We start from the raw sequence: 19,434 nt of genomic DNA, 5'->3' as shown, positions 1-19,434 counted from the left end.
AAAAAAAAAAAAAAAGAAACTTCCGTCGCCGCCGAAGAACTTCTCCCCAGATGCCGACGAATAAAGCTCGCAATTTATCTGCTAAAGGTTTTTAATAACCAAAATAAACCGATGTTCAGATTCAGTTTGGTTCGGTTCGGTTCGGTTAACTTAGATGTACACTCCTTTAAAGGTTCGGTCTGAATCTTTTATTTTCTGGTTTGGGAAAAAAAAAGAAGAAAATGCTAAAGAAGAGCTCCTCCGATTCATATCGTCTTCTTGCTCCGGCACTATCATCATCACTATCCTCTACATCGATAAACAAAACAGAGATCGAACGTATCACAAGAATCATCAATGATCATCCATTCCCAAACCATCCGATTCAACCCATTCTCTCCAAGCACATCCCTTTATCATCTCTATCACCGGAATTTGTATCAGAAGTCCTCGGTCGTCTCTTCGCTGCTCATTCCAACGGCCTCAAAGCTCTCGAGTTTTTCAAGTATACACTTAAAACCTCCAAATCATCTCCACCCACCTCTGATTCATTCGAGAAAACACTTCACATCCTCGCACGGATGCGTTATTTCGATCAAGCTTGGGCTTTAATGGCGGAAATGCGAAAAGACTACCCTGGTTTGTTGAGTTTTAAGTCAATGAGCATACTTCTCTGCAAAATCGCTAAATTTGGTTCTTACGAAGAAACTTTAGAAGCTTTCGTGAAGATGGAGAAAGAGGTTTTTAGAAAAAGGTTTGGTGTTGATGAGTTCAATGTTCTTCTACGAGCGTTTTGCACAGAGCGTGAGATGAAGGAAGCGAGATCAGTTTTTGAGAAATTGCATTCTAGGTTTAACCCAGATGTGAAGACGATGAACATTTTGCTTTTAGGGTTTAAGGAAGCTGGTGATGTTACGGCCACTGAGCTGTTTTATCATGAGATGGTGAAACGAGGATTCGAACCCAATTCAGTTACTTACGGTATTAGAATCGATGGGTTCTGTAAAAAACGCAACTTTGGGGAAGCCTTGAGACTCTTTGAAGATATGGATCGTTTAGATTTTGATATCACAGTACAGATACTCACTACGTTGATTCATGGGTCTGGTGTAGCTCGGAATAAGATCAAAGCACGCCAACTGTTCGATGAAATTCCCAAGAGAGGGTTAATACCTGATTGTGGAGCTTATAACGCTTTGATGAGTACGCTTATGAAATGTGGAGATGTGAGTGGTGCTGTTAAGGTGATGAAGGAGATGGAAGAGAAAGGTATTGAGCCTGACAGTGTAACTTTTCACTCCATGTTTATTGGACTGATGAAATCGAAAGAGTTTGGATTCAATGGTGTATGTGAGTATTATCAGAAGATGAAGGAAAGATCTCTGGTTCCGAAAACACCAACCGTGGTGATGCTGATGAAGTTGTTCTGTCAAAACGGTGAAGTTAACTTAGGATTAGATCTGTGGAAGTATATGTTGGAGAAAGGGTATTGCCCTCATGGTCACGCGTTGGATCTCCTTACCACTGCACTGTGCGCTCGAAGAAGAGCCAATGATGCATTTGAGTGCTCGATGCAAACAGTGGAGAGAGGAAGGTGTGTGAGCGAACCAGTCTATCGGATGTTAGAGACCTCATTATCGAGCAAAGACGAGTTGGGGAAACTACAGGAACTCAAGATGAAGATAGAGAAACTGCATAGCTTTTTGCCACCGCCTGGAAAACAGCTAATTTAGAATGTAGCTTCACTGTAATCGGTTCTTGTTTGCAGACCAATTGAAAGCTACCTTTTTGTCACCCAATTGAACAATCAAGAACCAAAAGCTTTTGAGATTTGGATTTGGGGATTCGTTTATATGAACTAGGAAGACAGTGTTGTGATTCAGACAAGCTTACATGAAACAGCAACAGCATATGTTGTTTGTGCAAGGTCCAAGCTTTTTGAGACAAGAGCAAAGTAGTAGATAGTTAAACATATTATATGGCTACAGATTTACAGCTAATAACATCTATATCATCATCCCAAGTCTTTGGTATAGAAGAACATACCATCACTCCATTCATTGACGTCTTCCTCACATTCTCAACATCTATTACCACAGTAGAGCAATCCTTACCAATCACAAAGATACTATTCCCAATAGAAACAAGCCGACAAGGCTGTTTCATCACCAATTGAGATAGCTTCCCGATACTAATCCACATTCTCTTATGCTTGCACCACATTGTTAGCTTAGTTCCAAAAGTTTGATCCAAAACATAGAGCTCATCTGCTACAACAACTGCTGGACCTTTCCATCCTGATGCCATAACATCTTCCATAGTTTCCCAAACCCCGCTAGATGCATTATAGACTACAGTGGAAGATCCACCACCCCGAACATATATCTTTCCGTCCATTACAAATGAATCTTCTATTTCAGGGACTATATTTGCATCATAACAAGATTTGCAGGTTCTGGTCAAAGGATCATAGACGTCCCAAGTTCGTTTAGCGTTTGGATTCAACCCTAGCCCACCAATTGCCATAATCTTTCCATCCACCGTTTCACAAGCAAAGTAGCATCTACATATGCAATCGGAATATTAAGACGCTGGACAAGACAAGATTAAGAATCCTAAGAGAAACAGAAGTACCTTTTAGTTGAAAGAGGAGGTACCACGTCGCAGCAAGTGTTCATAGCAACATCAAAGCAATAAACCTCATCAGTAGCATCTTCTAACCAACCACATCCACCCAACATAAACAGTCTCTTACCCAATGCTGCAAAACCCATGCCTTCTCTCTTTGGTATATACTGATATTCATGGATTCTTTTCCATGATCTTCTTCTGGAAGAGAAAGGATTCAGCATGTGTAAGAAGACACCGCCAGATAAGTCACGGCACAAGGCGTAAATCCAAGATTCAGCCAAGTTAAACTTTATCCGATAATCGCAAAACTCATCACTGCACACAAAATCTCTCCATCTCCTTGAAACACATTTCATTGCCATGTGATATTCTCTAGGAACTCTAGCTAAGCAAGATTCTGAGATATCATCAGGAACTCCGCTTATAAGTGCAATTTGTGTCTCATTTGATTGATCTGCACGTTCTGTCTCCTCTACTATACACGCCATTGTGAATGATCCACCAAATCTGATTCTACAAATAAACACTGGCTCAGATATATATGGCTAATCCCTAAACTAAGTTAATGTAACAATTTACACAAGTGATCTTGATGATCAAGAGCGGTATACACAAACAAGGCAAACCAATGATTCAGCTATCACATTCCACATATCAAACGCGTCAAAAATTACATCAAACCAACTAAGAAACAATCAGATCTAAAGCTCTGCAAAACAAATTTTCAGAATTGAAACAGATCATAAAGCAGCCCCAGATCTCATATCGTCTCAGAGTACAAAGTGAATTTGAAAATAAAATAACATAGAGAAAAAAAATTGCGGGGAATCTATAAGAACTTGCCTTCAGGGAAACGTCCCAAGGAACAGCAGAGTTCTCCGTTTGTGAGCTTCCCGGCGAAGGAAGAAGAAGAGAAGAGATCAGTTTCTTTCTTCTACGACATCGTTTGAATCGTCTTTATTCATTTTCTCATTTAGACCCTTATAATATTAAATATTATACATTAGACCTTATTATTCTCTTTTTAATCAGAAAACCCCGGGAGCTTGAGAGACACGTTTTAATTATGCGTTTTGGTTGCTAGCTAGGTTTTTTAATCAGACAACGGGGAAACAAAAAAGTCATTAGGGTTTTAAGAGAAGCGCTTCCACCATGATGACGCGGCGCAAGACACGATCTTGTTCGAAGCCAAGGAATGAAGAAGAAGTAGTGAAGCCCGAACCGATCCCGTTGGATCTCGTAATCGAGGTACTCTTAAGGTTGCCTGTGAGGTCTGTAGCGAGATGTCGTAGCGTATCGAAGCTATGGAACTCCACATTAGAAGATCCACATTTCACCGAGTCGTTCTTTACCTTGTCTTCGTCTCGTCCGAAGATCTTGTTCACATGCCTAAAAGGGGATGAAACGGTCTTCTTCTCATCATCACCAAATCTTCAAGATCTGTCTACATACGCCAATATTCGTATGAGTTTCCCAATAAACTCTTCCTCTCATATTTGTCGTCCTGTTCGTGGCTGGGTATGTGGTTTACATCGAACTACAAAGGGGGCGACAGTTACTGTGCCATTGATATGTAACCCTAGCACAGGGGAATCCGTGGCCTTACCCACCGTGAAAACAAGGAGGAAGGTAGTGATATGCTTTTTTGGGTATGATCCGATCGAAAAAACTTTCAAAGCATTGTGTATGACACGGTCATCGCTAGGAGGAGAAGACACTCCTTCTGGAGAGCATCAAGTTCTGACGTTAGGAACCGGGAAGACAAGTTCGTCAAGGGAAATGATAGATTGTGACATACTACATCACCCTGCTGTTGTGGAGGAAACCAATGGCTTTTGTCAATATGATGCGATATGCATCAATGGTGTTTTGTATTACTTAGCCGTGGTGCACGATGTCTTCGACGGGACTCCTGATATAGTATGCTTTGAGTTTGAATCTCAAAAATTCAGTTATATAAAGAAAGCTGATCATGGCATGGGGATGTACTCGGGAGGATATGGACTTGAATCAACTCTAGTAAACTACAAGGGTAAATTAGCTAAGCTTCAGCCGAATTATTCTAACGTCGACAGAATATACGACGGTATTCAACTCTTGGTTCTTGAAGACGCCGCGAAACACCAATGGTCGAGTTATATCTACGTTTTGCCTCCTCCGTGGAGGAATATATATAAAGATGACACGTTATGTTTTGTTGGAACCACTAGTAAAGGTGAAATTGTGATGTCGCCAAACACCATATCCGGCTTTTTCTACCTTGTCTACTACAGTCCCGAGAGGAACACTATCCAGATAGTAAAAATCAAAGGATTGGAAACCTTTAAGGGTCATAAAGCTTACACCTTTCTAGACCATGTCGAGGATGTGAAGCTTGTGCCAAAAAAGGCCGTAACATAGTCCTTTCACTATCTTATTTAGTTATTTACTATATCTTTTTCATGTTCTCGTGATGGTGCTCATCTTTTATCAGTGGTTTATATATACACAGTACTTGTAGGCTATGGTTGTTTTAAACTCTTATTTTCACGAGCAATCGACTTAATTTGCAAATAGTTTCTTTGATGGGTTTTACTTGTATGTTAGTCATCTTGAGACTGTAGATATATGGATCATAAATCATGAAAAAATGTATAAACCTATGAAATCTGCATATAAATCTGCGACCTCAGGATATATAAATATGTACTTCAAAATTTTTAACTCCTATTCGGCTATTCCTATCGTCAAAAATCTTTGGACCCTCTATATATATATATATACTTAGAATCTTTGGACCCTCTCTCTACATATATATATACTTAGAATCTTTGGACCCTCTCTATATATATGTACTTAGAATCTTTGGACCCTCATATCTTATATAAACGTAGACCACATAGAGGACGTGAAGCTTATGCCAAGTGTTGAGGATCAAAGCAGGCTCTTAATAGTTAATACATATTGTATATAATTACAATTGAATTATATACAGTAATATTTATTTTGTTTTATGTGACTGTTCATATCTCTACGGAGAGGTCCATACACTTGTATAAGCATAAGTTTTAGCTTTCCATGAGAAAGCTGAGTTATATGATACTTAATGGATCAGTTTACGAGATTATTATGAATCAGGCAAAAATGGTGGTAATGTATAACGTCTGAGGGTCGTTAACGTCGTTTTTAAATAGCTAGCTTTATTTTATATTTTCCCATTCAGATCCTCGTACTGTGAAGAATTATATAAATAGACCATTTTATAAAAAATTAAGAACCCTATATCTAGCGGTTTATCANAAAAAAAAAAAAAAAAAAAAAAGAGAGTTTAGGGTTTAAGGGAAGCGTTTCCGCTATGAAAAAACGGCGGTGCAATGCACCATCATTTTCAACGACGCCAAGGAATGAAGAAGAAGCAATTTCAGAATCCATCCCTTATGATCTCATCATTGGTATATTCATGAGACTGCCTGCGAAGTCTATAACAAGGTTTCGTTGCGTATCGAAGCTATGGGATTCCACATTTGACAATCCAGATTTCACCGAACCGTTCTACACCATCTCTTCGTCTCGCCCGAAGCTATTGTTCAGCGTCTTAAAAGACGGTAAAACGTTCTTCTTCTCATCACCAATGCCTCAAGATTCGTCTGCTTTAGCAGTCAATATCCATATGAGTTTCCCATTTAATCGTACCTTTGAAATTTGCCGTCCTGTTCGTGGTTTAGTATGCGGTATAAATCAACGAAGTATAAATGGAAGGATAGATACTTATGTAACCCTAGCACAGGAGAGTATTTGACGGACTTACCCAAACTGAAATCAAAGAGGAGGGTAGTGACAAGCTATCTAGGGTATATGATCCCATCGGCAAACAATTCAAACTACTGTGCATGATCCATTCACTTGCTGGTGGAGGATCTGCGTATGAACCGTGTGAGATTCTGACAGTAGAACCCGGAAAGAAACCATCATGGAGAGAGATCTCATGTGACATAACTCATTGTCGTGATGTTTTGAATCGTAAAGCTGGCCATAACGCATATGATGGTATATGCATCGATGGCGTTTTGTACTCCTTAGCATCCGTTTTTGCCGGTTACAGCAGGTTTCACATTATAGTTTGCTTTGACTTTACATCTGAAAAATTCAAGTGTATAAACCAGACTTTGGTAAACTACAAGGGTAAATTAGCTTTGCGTCAGGGGTACTCTGTTGATGGGGAATACAGTGGTTATCAACTATGGGTTTTAGAAGATGCTAAAAACCAGAAATGGTCGAGTTATATCTACTCTTGGTCTCCGCGTCCTCCTCTTAAGAAAATAGTTGTTGCAAAGACTAGGTCATCTAAGAAAGAGACTCTATTTTTTGTTGGAACAAGTGACACTGGTGAAATTGTCTTGTCGCCAAAGATTATATCCGACTCTTTCTACCTCCTTTACTGTAATCTCGAGAAGAGCACTTTGACAAGAGTTGAGATCCAAGGAATGGAAGCATTTAAGGATCAAATAGCTCACGTCTTCCTAGATCATGTAGAGGATCTGAGGAAAATATCTAGGATCATGGCCTCTTAACGTAACACAGTCCTCCTCAAGTCTTATTGGATTACTATTTTTTTTTTCAATTTTTCTTTTGGGCAACTAGCTCAGTCCTTTAAATCTGATTTGATTTCATGTTTTCTTTAGTGGTTCATACAGTTCTCTCAGCCTTGGTTGTTTTGCAGCTTTTTTAATAACTCTTCTTTTCATGAGCGACTTTGCCAATTGTGTCTTTGATGAGTTCCATATTAGTCGTTTTCCATAGGTACAAAACCACATTACAACAGGGCTAAAGAATTAAATCTATTGATCTTTATCTTTGCAATGATCCGGTATATATTACTTATGATTTTCTTGGATAATATATGCACAAGAAGAGAGAATATTCTCTTTTATATTTTGCATTCAGACCCTCGTATGAATATATACGATTATCAGACGTGCGTTATTAAAGAGAGAAAAAAAAAAAGAAAAAAAAAACTATAGGGCTTACGAGAAGCGTATCCGCCAAGTCATGAAAATTCGGCGGTGCAATCGATCATCTTTTTCAGGGAAGAAAAGGGATGAAGAAGAAGTAATTATCTCAGAATCGATCCCGTTTGATCTCGTTATTGATATATTCATGAGACTGCCTGCTAAGTCTATTGCGAGATTTCGTTGCGTATCGAAGCTATATGATTCCACACTTACAAATCCATATTTCACCGAACCGTTCTACACCATCTCTTCCTCTCGGCCGAAGCTATTGTTCACTGTCCTAAAAGACGGCAACACGTTCTTCTTCTCATCACCGACGCCTCAAGATACGTCGTCTCGTTTTTTAGCTGTCAAATTTCATATGAGTTTCCCGATTTATTGTCCCTATGAAATATTCCGTCCTGTTCGTGGTTTAGTGTGCGGTATAAATCAACAAACTTCAAAGCAAGGGACAGTTAACGTGCCATTGATATGTAACCCTAGCACCGGAGAAATCTTGACGTTACCCAACCTGAATACAAAGCGGAAGCGGGGAGTGACAAGCTATTTAGGTTATGATCCGATCGACAAACAATTCAAAGTGTTGTGCATGACCCATATACGTCACCGACGATTTAATGGTTCTCTTGAGGCTGAAGTTTTGACATTAGGAACTGGAACTAATCCATCATGGAGAATCATCTCATGTAACATACCACATGAACGTGTTTTTGTGGATCGTACATCTGATCATTCAGCATATGATGGGATATGCGTCAATGGTGTTTTGTATTACTTAGCATACCTCTATGACTATCACACGACTGGGAGTGGCGTAGTTTGCTTTGAGTTTCGATCTGAGAAATTCAAGTGTATAAGACTTGCTCAAGGCATGGGAAGATCATATACTACTCAATCGACTCTCCTAAACTACAAGGATAAATTAGCTTTGCTTATGTGGAAACCTTCAAGAAGAATACCTAGTTCTGAAATGCAACTATGGGTTCTAGAAGATGCTGAAACACATCAGTGGTTTAGTTATACCTATATTTGGCCTCCCCCTCCTCCTCGGAAGGAAGTCGTTGCAAAGGCCAAGTCAGGTAAGAAAAAACTTAAAAAGATCAAGTTAAGATATGTTGGAACGAGTGATACAGGTGAAATTGTGTTGTCGCATGACTATATAACCGATCATTTCAAACTTTTCTACTACAATCCCGAGAAGAATAACCTCAGAAAAGTTAGAATCCAAGGAATGGAAGCCTTCAGACCATCTTTACTAAGGGGTACTCTCCTGATTTCTCTTGGGTTTGGGCCCCAATTCATGAATAAACAATCCATTTAAAATCCATTTACATGAGAATCGATTCTTTAGGGAGCACTTTGAGTAACCCTTGAGAACCGCGACGTAGTTCATTGTGATTGGTTGATCAAAAAATATAAAAGCAATTTTTTTTTTCTCCTCATTTTTCTTCTTTCTTCCCCGAGTCTGTCTCTCTCTTCTCATCCCACACAGCAAATCGCCACCGATTGATACACCAAACCGGAAACACTCCGATTGATACACCAAACATCAAACGATGACCTACCTCCTTCTGCGACATCGACGGCGGCGGCGAAGTCCACCGGGAGACAAATCAGACAGAGAAGGTTTGTCTCCTCATCACTTAATTATTGATCTCGTTGTTAATGTTAGGGTTTAGGTAAAATTCAATTTGATTGTGAGAGTGGGTAATGTTTGATGTTTAATTGGTTTGTGATTTGTATGGAGGGTTTATGGGTTGGGGCTTAAATCGATTGTTTGTCTGATTTACGACAGATTTTCTTGTGTTGTGTGAGGTGTTGTCTTTGTGTTTTAGATTGTAAAGGGATGAACTGTCTTTGTGTTTTAGATTGTATAGGTAATCATGCTTTAAGCCTTTAACTCTCCTAGTAGAACAAACAATAACACTTTACAATAAGTTTGAGATTAGCAAATTGGTTGTAGATGGTGCTAATGTTTTGGTGGACAGAAGATTGAGGAGCTTAGAGGGTCTTTGAGTAATCTTGATCTTGAGATTCGTAAGTTAACACAGGTAGAGATGGAGGTGTGCTTAATGAAGGTGTAGGTGCTGATTTTGTTCAGAAAGAAAAGGTTGTGCCTTTAGGATTTGGGTTAAAAGATGTAGGGATGAGGTGTGCGAGTTTGGATGGTGATTCAGATCGATTGGTTTACTTTTATGTTCCTTCTACTTCTGATGTAAAGGTTGAGCTACTTGATGGTGATAAGATTTTATCTTTGTTTGCTCTCTTCATCAAAGAGCAACTAAACATTCTTGATGATGGTAAAGAAGGAAGCAGTCTCGTCTTGGTGTTGTGCAGACAGCTTACGCTAATGGTGCATCCACGGATTACTTGAAGCAGTTGGGTTTAGATGTTGTTTTTGCTAAAACTTGGGTAAAGCATTTACATGAGAAAGCAGCAGAGTTTGATATTAGTTGAAGTGATTCTGCAACACATAGGATGGTCAATACAGAAATGGACTGAGCTATACAAGGATCTTCCTAGCAGACAGATCAAGGTCGAAGTTTCAGACAGAACAGCGGTTGTGACCACAAGCCAAGAAACCGAGGCTCTGAGACCTTTGAGGATTCAAGATGCTATTTGGAACGTTTACAAACACTTTGGCTCATCCTTACCGTAACTCTCGACTCGTCAATGGGAACAACAACCAGAGGATAGTGCAGCTAGAGAAGTCTCTACATCGGGTATCCATCTTCTTCCTTTGTTGCATTCTCCTCTGTCTTGTAAATAGTTGTGCTTGGGCCAAGCTTTCATTTCAAGTTTAGTTTCTAATTTATTTGCAGAATCCACAATGTGTATAAGAAAACTCAAATCTTGTTCCAATATGAAACAGCAAATTGGGTCCCCAATATGAAAATGTTGCTGATTATGTTAGTTTAAGTTTGGTATTTTTGGTAAAGAACAAAAAAAAACCATTTTGGTTGTTATGTTAAAAAATTATTTTTTAAAAGATTGAGTAACCTTATTTGAGTTCTCTAGTAAAGGAATGATTTTGCAAAAATACTCTTAGGGTTGCTTTACTTAAATTAATATTAATTATATGATTAATTAATTTGAAAGTAACTTAGGAGAGGTACTCCACTAATGATGCTCTCAAGCAACTTAAAGTTTACACCTTTCTAGACCATGTAGAGGATTTGCGGCAAGTGTCAAGGATCATGGCCTCTTAACTCAGTCCTTCGATCTTATTTTATAACTTTTTAAAAATATTTTGTGGTTCCTTGTGGGGTTGTTCATGTTTTCTTAGCGGAAACATTATATATTCTTCTTTTAATGAGCTACTTAGCCAATTGTCTTTGATGAGTTCCATATTATTTAGAACCACAATATGACAGGGCTAATGAATTTGGTTCAAGAGATAGTAGATGGTATAACGGCGTTTCTTGACCCAAACTATAACTTATGTAAAGGTTGACTTATGACTTGTATAATATACATCATAAACATATACAGAAGGAAGATATACAAATGTAACGTAAAGGTAGAAAGTATCCCTATTAACTGGTATAAGGTGGTTCTATACAATATGTAAATATATATCAAACTAACCTAAGCATGAAATCAAGATCTATGCCGACCATTTGATGAGTGCTTGAATTCACGGAGCTTTATCTTTGCAATGATGCGGTTACGTATGACTTTCTCAGATTTAGCAGCTTCTTGGATGTTACTATGCACAAGATCGCAAAGCTCATCTAATGCCAACATAGGAAATGGCTCTTCTATAAGAACACCCACCTGCAGAGTTTCAAACCAAAAGAAAAAAGGATTCAAGCAAAAGAGGAGAGGATAAACAAGTCAATATGTAAAGTTAAGTGTGGAGCAGGAGGAGGAGGAGGAAAAAGTACTTCTTCTATGCAAAACAGAGATGCAGCACTAATGAAAGTAGCAGGAACAACAATCCAATGGCATTCATCCCAGAGAATGATTGGGAGAGTTAAATGCCAAAAGACTAAAAACCTCGAGGTTAACCGTGTGTAAGACAGAGGAATCGGAATGCCCATGAGTTGTTCACAAACTCCAATGCCTTCATGTAAATGGAGCATCTTTGATTCCTGCGATGAACCATAATATCAAATATCAAAGACAAGGATATTGCAAACACTGTAGCAACTGTCAAGAATCCTACCAACAAATCCCTCTTTGAATCGTCTAGTTTAAGCAACTGAATGCTCTGAGAAATGAACTCGATTACACAACGTGGACGATGCTTTGATTGAAGAATCAGAGACAAGTCATCAGCTTCAATCAAGTTCCGGAGATCTCTTCCGACATCTGAACCATAAATCACATGACACTGCAAAATAAAAAATGAAAACTTTCCTAATCAAATCCAATACCAAAATCTAAACATGAGCCACAAACAACAATTCGATTTCAAGATTTCACCTTTAAAGCCACAGGGAAAGCAGCAACGTAACGAAGAAGCAAATCTTTAATAACCAATTCATCACCGGAGCTATCAACAGAACAAATCACTTGCCTAGCTAAATCATTAGTTCCAGCAATGATCCCAACCCAAGCTTTCCTTCCTTCTTCATACCTCGAATACGAAGCCTCCGTACGAAACACAAGAAGCAGAGCCAAAGCCGGAGCCGTAAGCTGATACGGCAACGACGACGATCTAAGAATCGGGAATATCCCAGGAAGCAAATCCAAAGCCACGGCGGTGTTGTAACTAGCGATCACAACCGCGACGGTAGTGAAGAAGAACACAGGAGGAATCAAAGAGAGTATAACACGTGACGAGAAGCTCGAGAGGAGATGACGCACGTGACGGAGAGAGCTTCTGTGTTCGACCCATTTCTCGTGTGTGTAGAGTGAGCGTTTCTGCTGCATCCCACGCTCTTTAATCTCGTCGGCCCAGTCAGGGACAGCTCTGAGAAACGAGATGAGATGTTCGGATAAGGCTTTGTCACCTCCTGAATCGTTGGAATTAGGGTCCGATGAGACGCGTGGAGGCTTTAGATTGACGGGTTTGCGGAACCCGGTGGTGGTGGTGGTGAAGAAGATAGGGAATCGTGGTGATTCGAGGAGAGGTCGGTGACGGTGAGTGAAATTAGAAGAAACGGAGAGGTTTATGGATTGATACATTGGGCGGGAAAATTAGGGTTTTTTTTTTTTTTAGGGATTAGGGTTTTTGGTAGAGACGACGACGGTGAAGAAGAACACACATGAGGCTGCGTAAGTGTACGGTTGCAGCAAATTCGCAAAATCGGAAGTAAAGAAGTGATAATAATAAAGGTCGTTGAAACGGTTGTTCCAGGATTGTTTACGTTCGGCGTTAATACGACATCGTTTGTATCTGAGATATTTGTTAGGATTTATTAGGCCTGGAATCGATGTGTTAATTATTGGGCCTGATTATTCCTATCCGGCCCATAGAAAGTTTTTAACAAAAACGTCGTCGTTTATATAGATTATAAGGTTTAGGTGGTTAAGGAAACAAATTATTAGATTGTTGATCTTTTCACAACATGAGTTCAATATTTTTAGATGAAATTGAAGATTAAAAAGTGCACATAAACAGACACGAGAACAATTATGACTTGTTTTATCTACAAAAAAGGGAGTTTAATCCATGTTATGTTTCTGTTAATGCCAAATATATACAATTTTTTTTTTTTTGGGTAAACTGAATTTAGTTGGAAGGAATCTAAAGATTTATAGCCAGGTTTTTTATGAAGTGGAAGCCAGTGAGGAACAAAAGTCTTAAGACTACTACATCACATCACTTTCCTTTTTCACTCTCCAATTCAAGAGTGTGAGTTTCACTCTCTCATTCCCAATGCTTCGTTTGATGCACGCGACCTAATCTATAGCGTTTGATGAATGAAGCCAACACACACACACAAAGATGATGATGTTATGGGTGGGGGGTACCTCCTAAATTTTTGCTAGATGCTAGAAAAGTAGAAGTCCTTATTAAAGAGATTTACAAGTCAAAGTCAGACATCCAAAAAAATTAAAAAAAAATTCGAATTTGAAAATCATATACTATAATACCATTGTATTGTGTAAATCCATCCACAGTAAATGCTTTTCAACTCTTTGAAGAAGAGATCTGATTGGATATTTTTATTTTGTTTGTTTCTGTTTCCCTCTGTCACCCCCTCAGTAAAGCAAAAAAAAAAAAAGCAACATCACATTCCTACACAGAAGAAAGAGAGAAAAGAAGAACCCTAGGAACCAAAACCCAAAGAACCCTCTTTTCCTTCTCACCATTGTTGATGGTTGAGAAAGCTTCTTGAAGAGAGAATAAGAGAATGAAGAAGATTAAAGATTGTTCCTTTTCCTTTCTGGATCTAGTTTCATCTTGAGATTTTATGAAGCTTGATACTAAAGCTACATAAAACCCCCAGTTAGGGATTTTTTCAGTTGCATGTTGCCTTACTCTGTAAGTTTGTAGTATCTTTTTAAAGTCTATCGAACCCTTAAGATTCTGATTTTGTTCTGTTCTTATCCATTTTTTTCAGAAGAAAATTTTAAAAAATAAGTTTCTCTCTGCCTGCCCCTATTAGTTAGTAGTCCAGTAAGCCACAAAGTTCGAACCTTTAAGGGTCCCCAACGAATTTTTACTAAGTTAAAGTCAGAGTCCTTTTTGGTAAGCTTATGGATCGAAGAGAAGCAATGGCGTTATCCGGGTCGGGTTCTTACTATATCCAAAGAGGAATACCCGGTTCAGGTCCTCCTCCTCAACAGACTCAACCGTCGTTTCATGGATCACAAGGGTTTCACCATTTCTCCAATTCCAACTCTCCTTTTGGGTCAAACCCAAACCCAAACCCAAACCCTGGTGGTGGCTCTTCTGGATTCGTGTCTCCTCCTTTACCAGTTGAGTCTTCTCCTGCTGATTCTTCAGCAACGGTAGGAGCTGCGGTTGCTCCTCCTCCTCCTTCGGGTGACACTTCTGTGAAACGCAAGAGAGGACGGCCTAGAAAATATGGACAAGATGGTTCTGTTTCTTTGGCATTGTCTCCTTCAGTCTCCAATGTTTCTCCAAACTCTAACAAACGTGGCCGTGGAAGACCTCCTGGCTCCGGTAGAAAGCACCGGCCATCTTCCATTGGTAAAAAGATCTCATCTTTGCTTCTTCTTTTTATTGATTAGATGTAGTTTTCGGAGAAGGACATTGGCTCTGAATATGGTGGGAAGTTTTAAGCTTAGTTGAAGTTTATATATATAGGTGGGACGTTATTATAGCTAATCCCAACAGTTATTGGCTCTTTTAAGGATTAGTTAAAGCTGGAGAATTTTATAATGTCTAATTGCTGAATTCAAAATATAATCTTTTTTAATTATGCCTTAGCCTTTCTCTTAAACTCTGTTATTGCATTTGTTTCTCTTTCTCTTAAACTCTGTTTTCACATATTGCGTTTGTTTTGATTTATTTTGGAAGGTGATATGATGCCTTCATCGTCTGGAATGAGCTTCACACCGCACGTAATTGTAGTCTCCGTTGGTGAAGTATGTCTCTCCTGTCTTATCCTGGTCTTGTGCTCTTTTTAATCTTTCTTATATAGTTCTTGAGATAATCACACTCTTTTTGTTGTTGTCAGGACATTGCATCAAAGGTTATATCTTTCTCACATCAAGGTCCAAGAGCGATATGTGTCTTATCCGCTAGTGGTGCTGTCTCTACTGCAACTCTTCTTCAGCCACCACCATCCCATGGAACTATTACATACGAGGTTTGTTTATCTAATTCTCACATTATATCTTCATTTAGAAGAGACAAAACATTACTCATGTTGGATTGTAATTTATATAATCTCTAGGGTCGTTTTGAGCTCATATCTCTCTCAACATCTTATCTGAACACAACTGACAATGACTACCCAAACCGCACTGGAAGTCTAGCGGTCTCACTTGCTAGCCCTGATGGTCGTGTCATTGGTGGTGGAATTGGAGGTCCTCTAATAGCAGCAAGTTCTGTTCAGGTGACATGCGCTTGTGAAATTCATATTTTATTACATGAATTTAGATATCATCTTTTAAAACCTGTGTTTTGTTGCCTCCTTGAAAAGGTCATCGTTGGGAGCTTCATTTGGGCAACTCCAAAAGGGAAGGTTAAAAAACGAGAAGAAACTTCTGAAGATGTCCAAGATACTGGTGCTTTGGACAACAATGAGAACACAGCAGCAACGTCACCTCCTGTTCCTCAGCAAAGTCAAAACCTTGTTCAGACCCCTGTAGGCATGTGGTCAACCGGTTCAAGGTCAATGGATATGCATCACGCCCATATGGACATTGATCTTATGCGTGGATGATTCATGTATATATAAGCATTGAATCTAGGAGAAGAAGAAGAAGAAGAAGAAGAAGAAGATTTAAACTTGAGCTAACCTCCCTTAAAAAAAAAAAGTCTATTTGGTTGTTTAGGAAAAGCAAAGACTATTATTAGTAATTTTAGGGATTCTTGCGTGTTTTCGAGCTTTCAATTAATCGATTTGGTTTCTTGACTTGTGATGAACATGAAAAAAAGTTTCGATTGTTTCTTAATATGTATTTGCATTCTAGAGCATACAATCTGTTTTAGCAGGAAGCCTCCGAAAGAAATTAACCAATCCAGGAGGTGTCTTTCCCCTGAATCTTGGATGTCTCATGATGTATAGTCCGGTGAGAAGAACAAAAACCTTAAACGGCACAACATACAAAACCACAGAAGAAACAAAACACAGCACCATGAACATTGAAGTCGCTCTTGGATCTCTCCAGCTTAACAGAGCATGAACTCTTTCTCCCTGACCTGCTATATCTCCCACAACCGTTTGAGCTCTACTCGCTATACTCCTCAACCGCTCATACCTCATTTTTACAATCCCGGGGTCTTGAGACGAATAAGGAAAGGTATCAAACTCTTCATTAAGTTCTTCTGGATGGATGTTGTCTGCAAATGAAATTCTTGTGTCCATGTGTGGAGGTTGTCTCGGACGTAACCTGTAGTTCCACACCGCAACCATGAACAAGCAAAAACACATCACCGGAAGAATCATCTCTGGTGAACACACTAACACAAAGTAGACTACATGTATAGCTGTACTCGCTAGAGGTTTCTTCCACCTGCAGATATCTTGAAACCACTCTCCCGTTCCTAGTAAACATGAGAAAACCGAACTCAACCTAAAGAGATTTGCACGACTCTTTCTCATGCTCCAAAAATGCGAATTCGAATCCGAAATATATTCCACCACTTCTTTTCTAAGTGGCGGCTCTGCTCTACTTAACCTAGCCGCCACTAAGTTAACAGCGTGCTGCCTAAGAATCTCCTGTTGCACGACTTTTAACGGTCGTGCATAATGCATTTTGGGAAGAAGTGGTTTCCAGTATTGAACTAGCATCTGAATATAGGAAGAGCAAGAAAACCTAATCGCCAAATGCAGTTCCCCCATCTTCTTTACACCTGAAGGTCGAAGAACAAGAAGCGGATACGAATTAGTGTAGATTCTTCCGGATTCGAGTGTCGAGATTCTAACTCTGATCTTCCCAATCTTCCCATCTCCTTTGTTACTACCGTTTAACTGATTGTTATCGAACACGCCTATTGTGATTACTGTTGCTGGTTCGTAAACCTCCCATGTGTACTGCTCGTTGAACCGCGGGTTAAAACAGTTCGTTATGGTACGAGTCCTTACCCATTTGGTTCCATACTTAGCCACACAGTAAGCATCCACGGTCTCTTTCTTCCCAGTTTCTTGGCTTAAACTCAAACCTTCAATTCTCAAGATACCTAATTCAAGAACACCAATCGACGGCTGCTTATGACTCAGCAACTCTTTCATCGACGGTCTGAAATCGCTGCTGTAGTAAGTAGACTCATCAAGAACGTGGTAGCCTCCTTCTAGACAAACATTCAGATGAAGCCTAGTTGTGGCGAATCTGACTCTTCTCTGGTTCTCACTCTTAAGACTAAACCATTGGTCAGGCACTGTCCGGTTATCGTCAATCCGTCTACTAATTGAACCGAACGGTATATGTACTTCTCCCAGCGTTTCCTCTCGGTTAACCGCGACTCGGTCTTCAATAGAGATGATCAGATCTTCAAACGGTTCAGCCGCGACGAGCGTGAACTCTTCGTTCCATCTCGGATTCAGCGAGTGACTCGGTTTGGTTCGTACCACTTGGATACCTAACTTGATTTTGACAGATGGATTTGGAAACCGGTCTGGTACGATAACTAGGTCTTGTGCCTCGATGACGTTAACACGGAGATACCAAAGCCTAGGAGAATGATAGACTTTAGAACGCAAACTCGATTTGTTAACAGCGTTTAAAGCGTCTGAGTATGTCGCGTCTGAGAACGCTTCGTCTGCTTGAGTACCAAACCAAACAGCTAACATAACGTCGCCTCCTCTCTCGTGGTTGACTCTGTACCACTCAGGGGCTAAAGGACTGTCTGGTGCGACACGTGTAGGAATCTCATTGAGATCAAACTGGATTAAACCGACGAAATCGTCTTTGATCACGTCTTTGTCCATGACGATGACGTCAAGAACATTAGATTGTTGATCGGATTTGGAGAAAGCAAAGACTTCGTTCCAAACCGGGTTTTGATTCTTCTCGAAATGTTTTGTTTTGGCAGTAAAGTTTCCGAGTTTGACTTCGATGTACGGATCTAGGCTTCCGGTTTTGTCCATTCGTGGAAGATCTCTAGCTTTCACGATTTTGATGAAGAGAAACTCCATTGGCTCCACGAGATCATGAGCACTTGGTCTTGCTCGTCTGCCTCCTCCGAGAACCGGATTCGTCTGTTTGATTGAATAGTCCGGTGGATTCGGATTAAATCCCATAGTTGTAGGTATCAGAGAACCAAACCTCGGTTCTTGAAACCGAGAAGATTCCATAACCGGTGGCGGTTGAGGCCGTTGTGGTTCAGACGGTTGCGGTTGAGATGGTTTCTGATCTCCTCGTGGGCTTGATTTACTCTTCTCCGTTTTAGGGATGTTGTGGACTCTGTGCGTTGTCTTAGAAGGAATCTTATTTGGAGTTGGAGGGATTACATTCGGTACCTTGGGAGAGGGGTTATCAGTGACGAACACTTTGAGAGCTAGCTCACCTCCGCTGGCGGCTGCAAAAGAGAACATGCTCCATTTCTCTTTCTCAAGAGGGTAAGGCCATCCAACAGCTTCCGAGTACGGTAAAAACGCAGTTCCCAAGATTCGAATCTTACCTAGACATGATTTTGTTATGCTGCTGGTTTTATTGTAAACGTAAGCCTCAAGAAACAGATTTGACAAATCCTCTGTTTCAGAGATGTTGAAGAAGAACTTCTCGTTCCAAACTGGACTCGAGTCATCGATCTTAGTCGAGGATTTTACTTTCTGATCGTCAAATCGTAGCTCGACGAAAGCATTAACACCGCCATAGTCATCTCTAGGTTTTAGCCTCGCGCTTATGACTTCAACGCCAAGTTTCAGATTACTCATATTTTTTACTTCTAGAAAAAATTGATTGACTTGTTAAGAAAAACAGAGCAGAGGGTTTTTGAAAGTTTCTTCTATACTAATGAGATCGTGGAGACTTGTCTTAGAAGGCAACTAGGCAAATGTTTTTTCGGGAAAATTGTAATGTAATTAAACGTTGACCATGTTTAATTAATTAATTATATGATTATCCAACGCGCTTATCTGTTACTAAACGTGACGCTAATCATAAGACTTATTTTAAAATTTTGATATTAATAACTAAAAACATTAGTTGCCAACAAGTCAGATTGGGTCATGGGAGTGGCCACTGGGAGGTAATGTACAAGCTTAATCGTGACGCTAATCATGTTGAGTCATCTTTCGAACCA

At 39.7% G+C, this 19,434-nt stretch overlaps 8 protein-coding genes across 10 annotated transcripts; 5 read left to right on the top strand and 3 right to left on the bottom strand.

The window, feature by feature from the left end:
- On the top strand, positions 7-1,811 carry LOC104788423 (pentatricopeptide repeat-containing protein At3g61360). Its single transcript, XM_010514170.2, has one exon. The coding sequence runs from the start codon at positions 222-224 to the stop codon at positions 1,710-1,712; it is 1,491 nt and encodes a 496-aa protein (XP_010512472.1). The 5' UTR covers positions 7-221; the 3' UTR covers positions 1,713-1,811.
- On the bottom strand, positions 1,876-3,537 carry LOC104788424 (F-box/kelch-repeat protein SKIP4-like). 3 transcript variants are annotated; one of them, XM_010514172.2, is made up of 3 exons: positions 3,454-3,537; positions 2,614-3,117; positions 1,876-2,542 (listed from the first exon to the last, which is right to left on the bottom strand). In XM_010514172.2, the coding sequence occupies exons 2-3, from the start codon at positions 3,096-3,098 to the stop codon at positions 1,954-1,956; spliced, it is 1,074 nt and encodes a 357-aa protein (XP_010512474.1). In that variant the 5' UTR covers positions 3,099-3,117; positions 3,454-3,537; the 3' UTR covers positions 1,876-1,953. The 3 variants fall into 3 exon arrangements, with proteins under 3 accessions (XP_010512474.1, XP_010512476.1, XP_010512473.1); XM_010514174.2 differs by having other exon boundaries at positions 2,614-3,123; positions 3,454-3,534; XM_010514171.2 differs by lacking the exon at positions 3,454-3,537 and having other exon boundaries at positions 2,614-3,447.
- On the top strand, positions 3,748-5,010 carry LOC104789820 (F-box protein At3g61340-like). Its single transcript, XM_010515462.2, has one exon. The coding sequence runs from the start codon at positions 3,763-3,765 to the stop codon at positions 5,008-5,010; it is 1,248 nt and encodes a 415-aa protein (XP_010513764.1). The 5' UTR covers positions 3,748-3,762.
- LOC104789819 (F-box protein At3g61340-like) lies at positions 5,945-7,160 on the top strand. Its single transcript, XM_010515461.1, has 2 exons — positions 5,945-6,320; positions 6,415-7,160. Exons 1-2 carry the CDS (start codon positions 5,945-5,947, stop codon positions 7,158-7,160), a joined length of 1,122 nt encoding a protein of 373 aa, XP_010513763.1.
- LOC104789818 (F-box protein At3g61340-like) lies at positions 7,639-10,260 on the top strand. Its single transcript, XM_010515460.1, has 4 exons — positions 7,639-8,680; positions 8,735-8,863; positions 9,653-9,954; positions 10,093-10,260. The coding sequence occupies exons 1-4, from the start codon at positions 7,639-7,641 to the stop codon at positions 10,258-10,260; spliced, it is 1,641 nt and encodes a 546-aa protein (XP_010513762.1).
- LOC104788421 (UPF0187 protein At3g61320, chloroplastic-like) lies at positions 11,037-12,881 on the bottom strand. Its single transcript, XM_010514166.2, has 4 exons — positions 12,030-12,881; positions 11,770-11,937; positions 11,489-11,695; positions 11,037-11,378 (listed from the first exon to the last, which is right to left on the bottom strand). Exons 1-4 carry the CDS (start codon positions 12,732-12,734, stop codon positions 11,202-11,204), a joined length of 1,257 nt encoding a protein of 418 aa, XP_010512468.1. The 5' UTR covers positions 12,735-12,881; the 3' UTR covers positions 11,037-11,201.
- On the top strand, positions 13,749-16,105 carry LOC104788420 (AT-hook motif nuclear-localized protein 11-like). The gene is made up of 5 exons (XM_010514165.2): positions 13,749-14,709; positions 15,040-15,107; positions 15,200-15,331; positions 15,419-15,580; positions 15,668-16,105. The coding sequence occupies exons 1-5, from the start codon at positions 14,253-14,255 to the stop codon at positions 15,908-15,910; spliced, it is 1,062 nt and encodes a 353-aa protein (XP_010512467.1). The 5' UTR covers positions 13,749-14,252; the 3' UTR covers positions 15,911-16,105.
- LOC104788419 (FT-interacting protein 1-like) lies at positions 16,102-19,082 on the bottom strand. The gene has a single exon (XM_010514164.2). It carries the CDS (start codon positions 19,064-19,066, stop codon positions 16,157-16,159), a length of 2,910 nt encoding a protein of 969 aa, XP_010512466.1. The 5' UTR covers positions 19,067-19,082; the 3' UTR covers positions 16,102-16,156.

Source organism: Camelina sativa, chromosome 5 (genome assembly GCF_000633955.1).
Source record: "Camelina sativa cultivar DH55 chromosome 5, Cs, whole genome shotgun sequence".
Lineage (NCBI taxonomy): Eukaryota > Viridiplantae > Streptophyta > Magnoliopsida > Brassicales > Brassicaceae > Camelina > Camelina sativa.
Note: the sequence above shows the minus strand (reverse complement) of the source record. Positions and strands in the feature narration are given on the sequence as shown.

What these genes read in the sequence shown, in the direction of transcription:
- LOC104788423 (XM_010514170.2), top strand. Translation starts at nt 222, where the DNA reads ATGCTAAAGAAGAGCTCCTCCGATTCATATCGTCTTCTTGCTCCGGCA.
- LOC104788424 (XM_010514172.2), bottom strand. Translation starts at nt 3,098, where the DNA reads ATGGCGTGTATAGTAGAGGAGACAGAACGTGCAGATCAATCAAATGAG. An exon ending in CCTCCTCTTTCAACTAAAAG is followed by an intron (nt 2,543 to 2,613) that starts GTACTTCTGTTT and finishes TTGCATATGTAG; the next exon opens with ATGCTACTTTGCTTGTGAAA.
- LOC104789820 (XM_010515462.2), top strand. Translation starts at nt 3,763, where the DNA reads ATGATGACGCGGCGCAAGACACGATCTTGTTCGAAGCCAAGGAATGAA.
- LOC104789819 (XM_010515461.1), top strand. Translation starts at nt 5,945, where the DNA reads ATGAAAAAACGGCGGTGCAATGCACCATCATTTTCAACGACGCCAAGG. An exon ending in TGTTCGTGGTTTAGTATGCG is followed by an intron (nt 6,321 to 6,414) that starts GTATAAATCAAC and finishes CTGAAATCAAAG; the next exon opens with AGGAGGGTAGTGACAAGCTA.
- LOC104789818 (XM_010515460.1), top strand. Translation starts at nt 7,639, where the DNA reads ATGAAAATTCGGCGGTGCAATCGATCATCTTTTTCAGGGAAGAAAAGG. An exon ending in CAGACCATCTTTACTAAGGG is followed by an intron (nt 8,864 to 9,652) that starts GTACTCTCCTGA and finishes AAGTTAACACAG; the next exon opens with GTAGAGATGGAGGTGTGCTT. An exon ending in GCAGACAGCTTACGCTAATG is followed by an intron (nt 9,955 to 10,092) that starts GTGCATCCACGG and finishes TGGTCAATACAG; the next exon opens with AAATGGACTGAGCTATACAA.
- LOC104788421 (XM_010514166.2), bottom strand. Translation starts at nt 12,734, where the DNA reads ATGTATCAATCCATAAACCTCTCCGTTTCTTCTAATTTCACTCACCGT. An exon ending in ATTCAAAGAGGGATTTGTTG is followed by an intron (nt 11,696 to 11,769) that starts GTAGGATTCTTG and finishes GGTTCATCGCAG; the next exon opens with GAATCAAAGATGCTCCATTT. An exon ending in CTCTGTTTTGCATAGAAGAA is followed by an intron (nt 11,379 to 11,488) that starts GTACTTTTTCCT and finishes GAAACTCTGCAG; the next exon opens with GTGGGTGTTCTTATAGAAGA.
- LOC104788420 (XM_010514165.2), top strand. Translation starts at nt 14,253, where the DNA reads ATGGATCGAAGAGAAGCAATGGCGTTATCCGGGTCGGGTTCTTACTAT. An exon ending in GCACCGGCCATCTTCCATTG is followed by an intron (nt 14,710 to 15,039) that starts GTAAAAAGATCT and finishes TTATTTTGGAAG; the next exon opens with GTGATATGATGCCTTCATCG. An exon ending in TTGTAGTCTCCGTTGGTGAA is followed by an intron (nt 15,108 to 15,199) that starts GTATGTCTCTCC and finishes TGTTGTTGTCAG; the next exon opens with GACATTGCATCAAAGGTTAT.
- LOC104788419 (XM_010514164.2), bottom strand. Translation starts at nt 19,066, where the DNA reads ATGAGTAATCTGAAACTTGGCGTTGAAGTCATAAGCGCGAGGCTAAAA.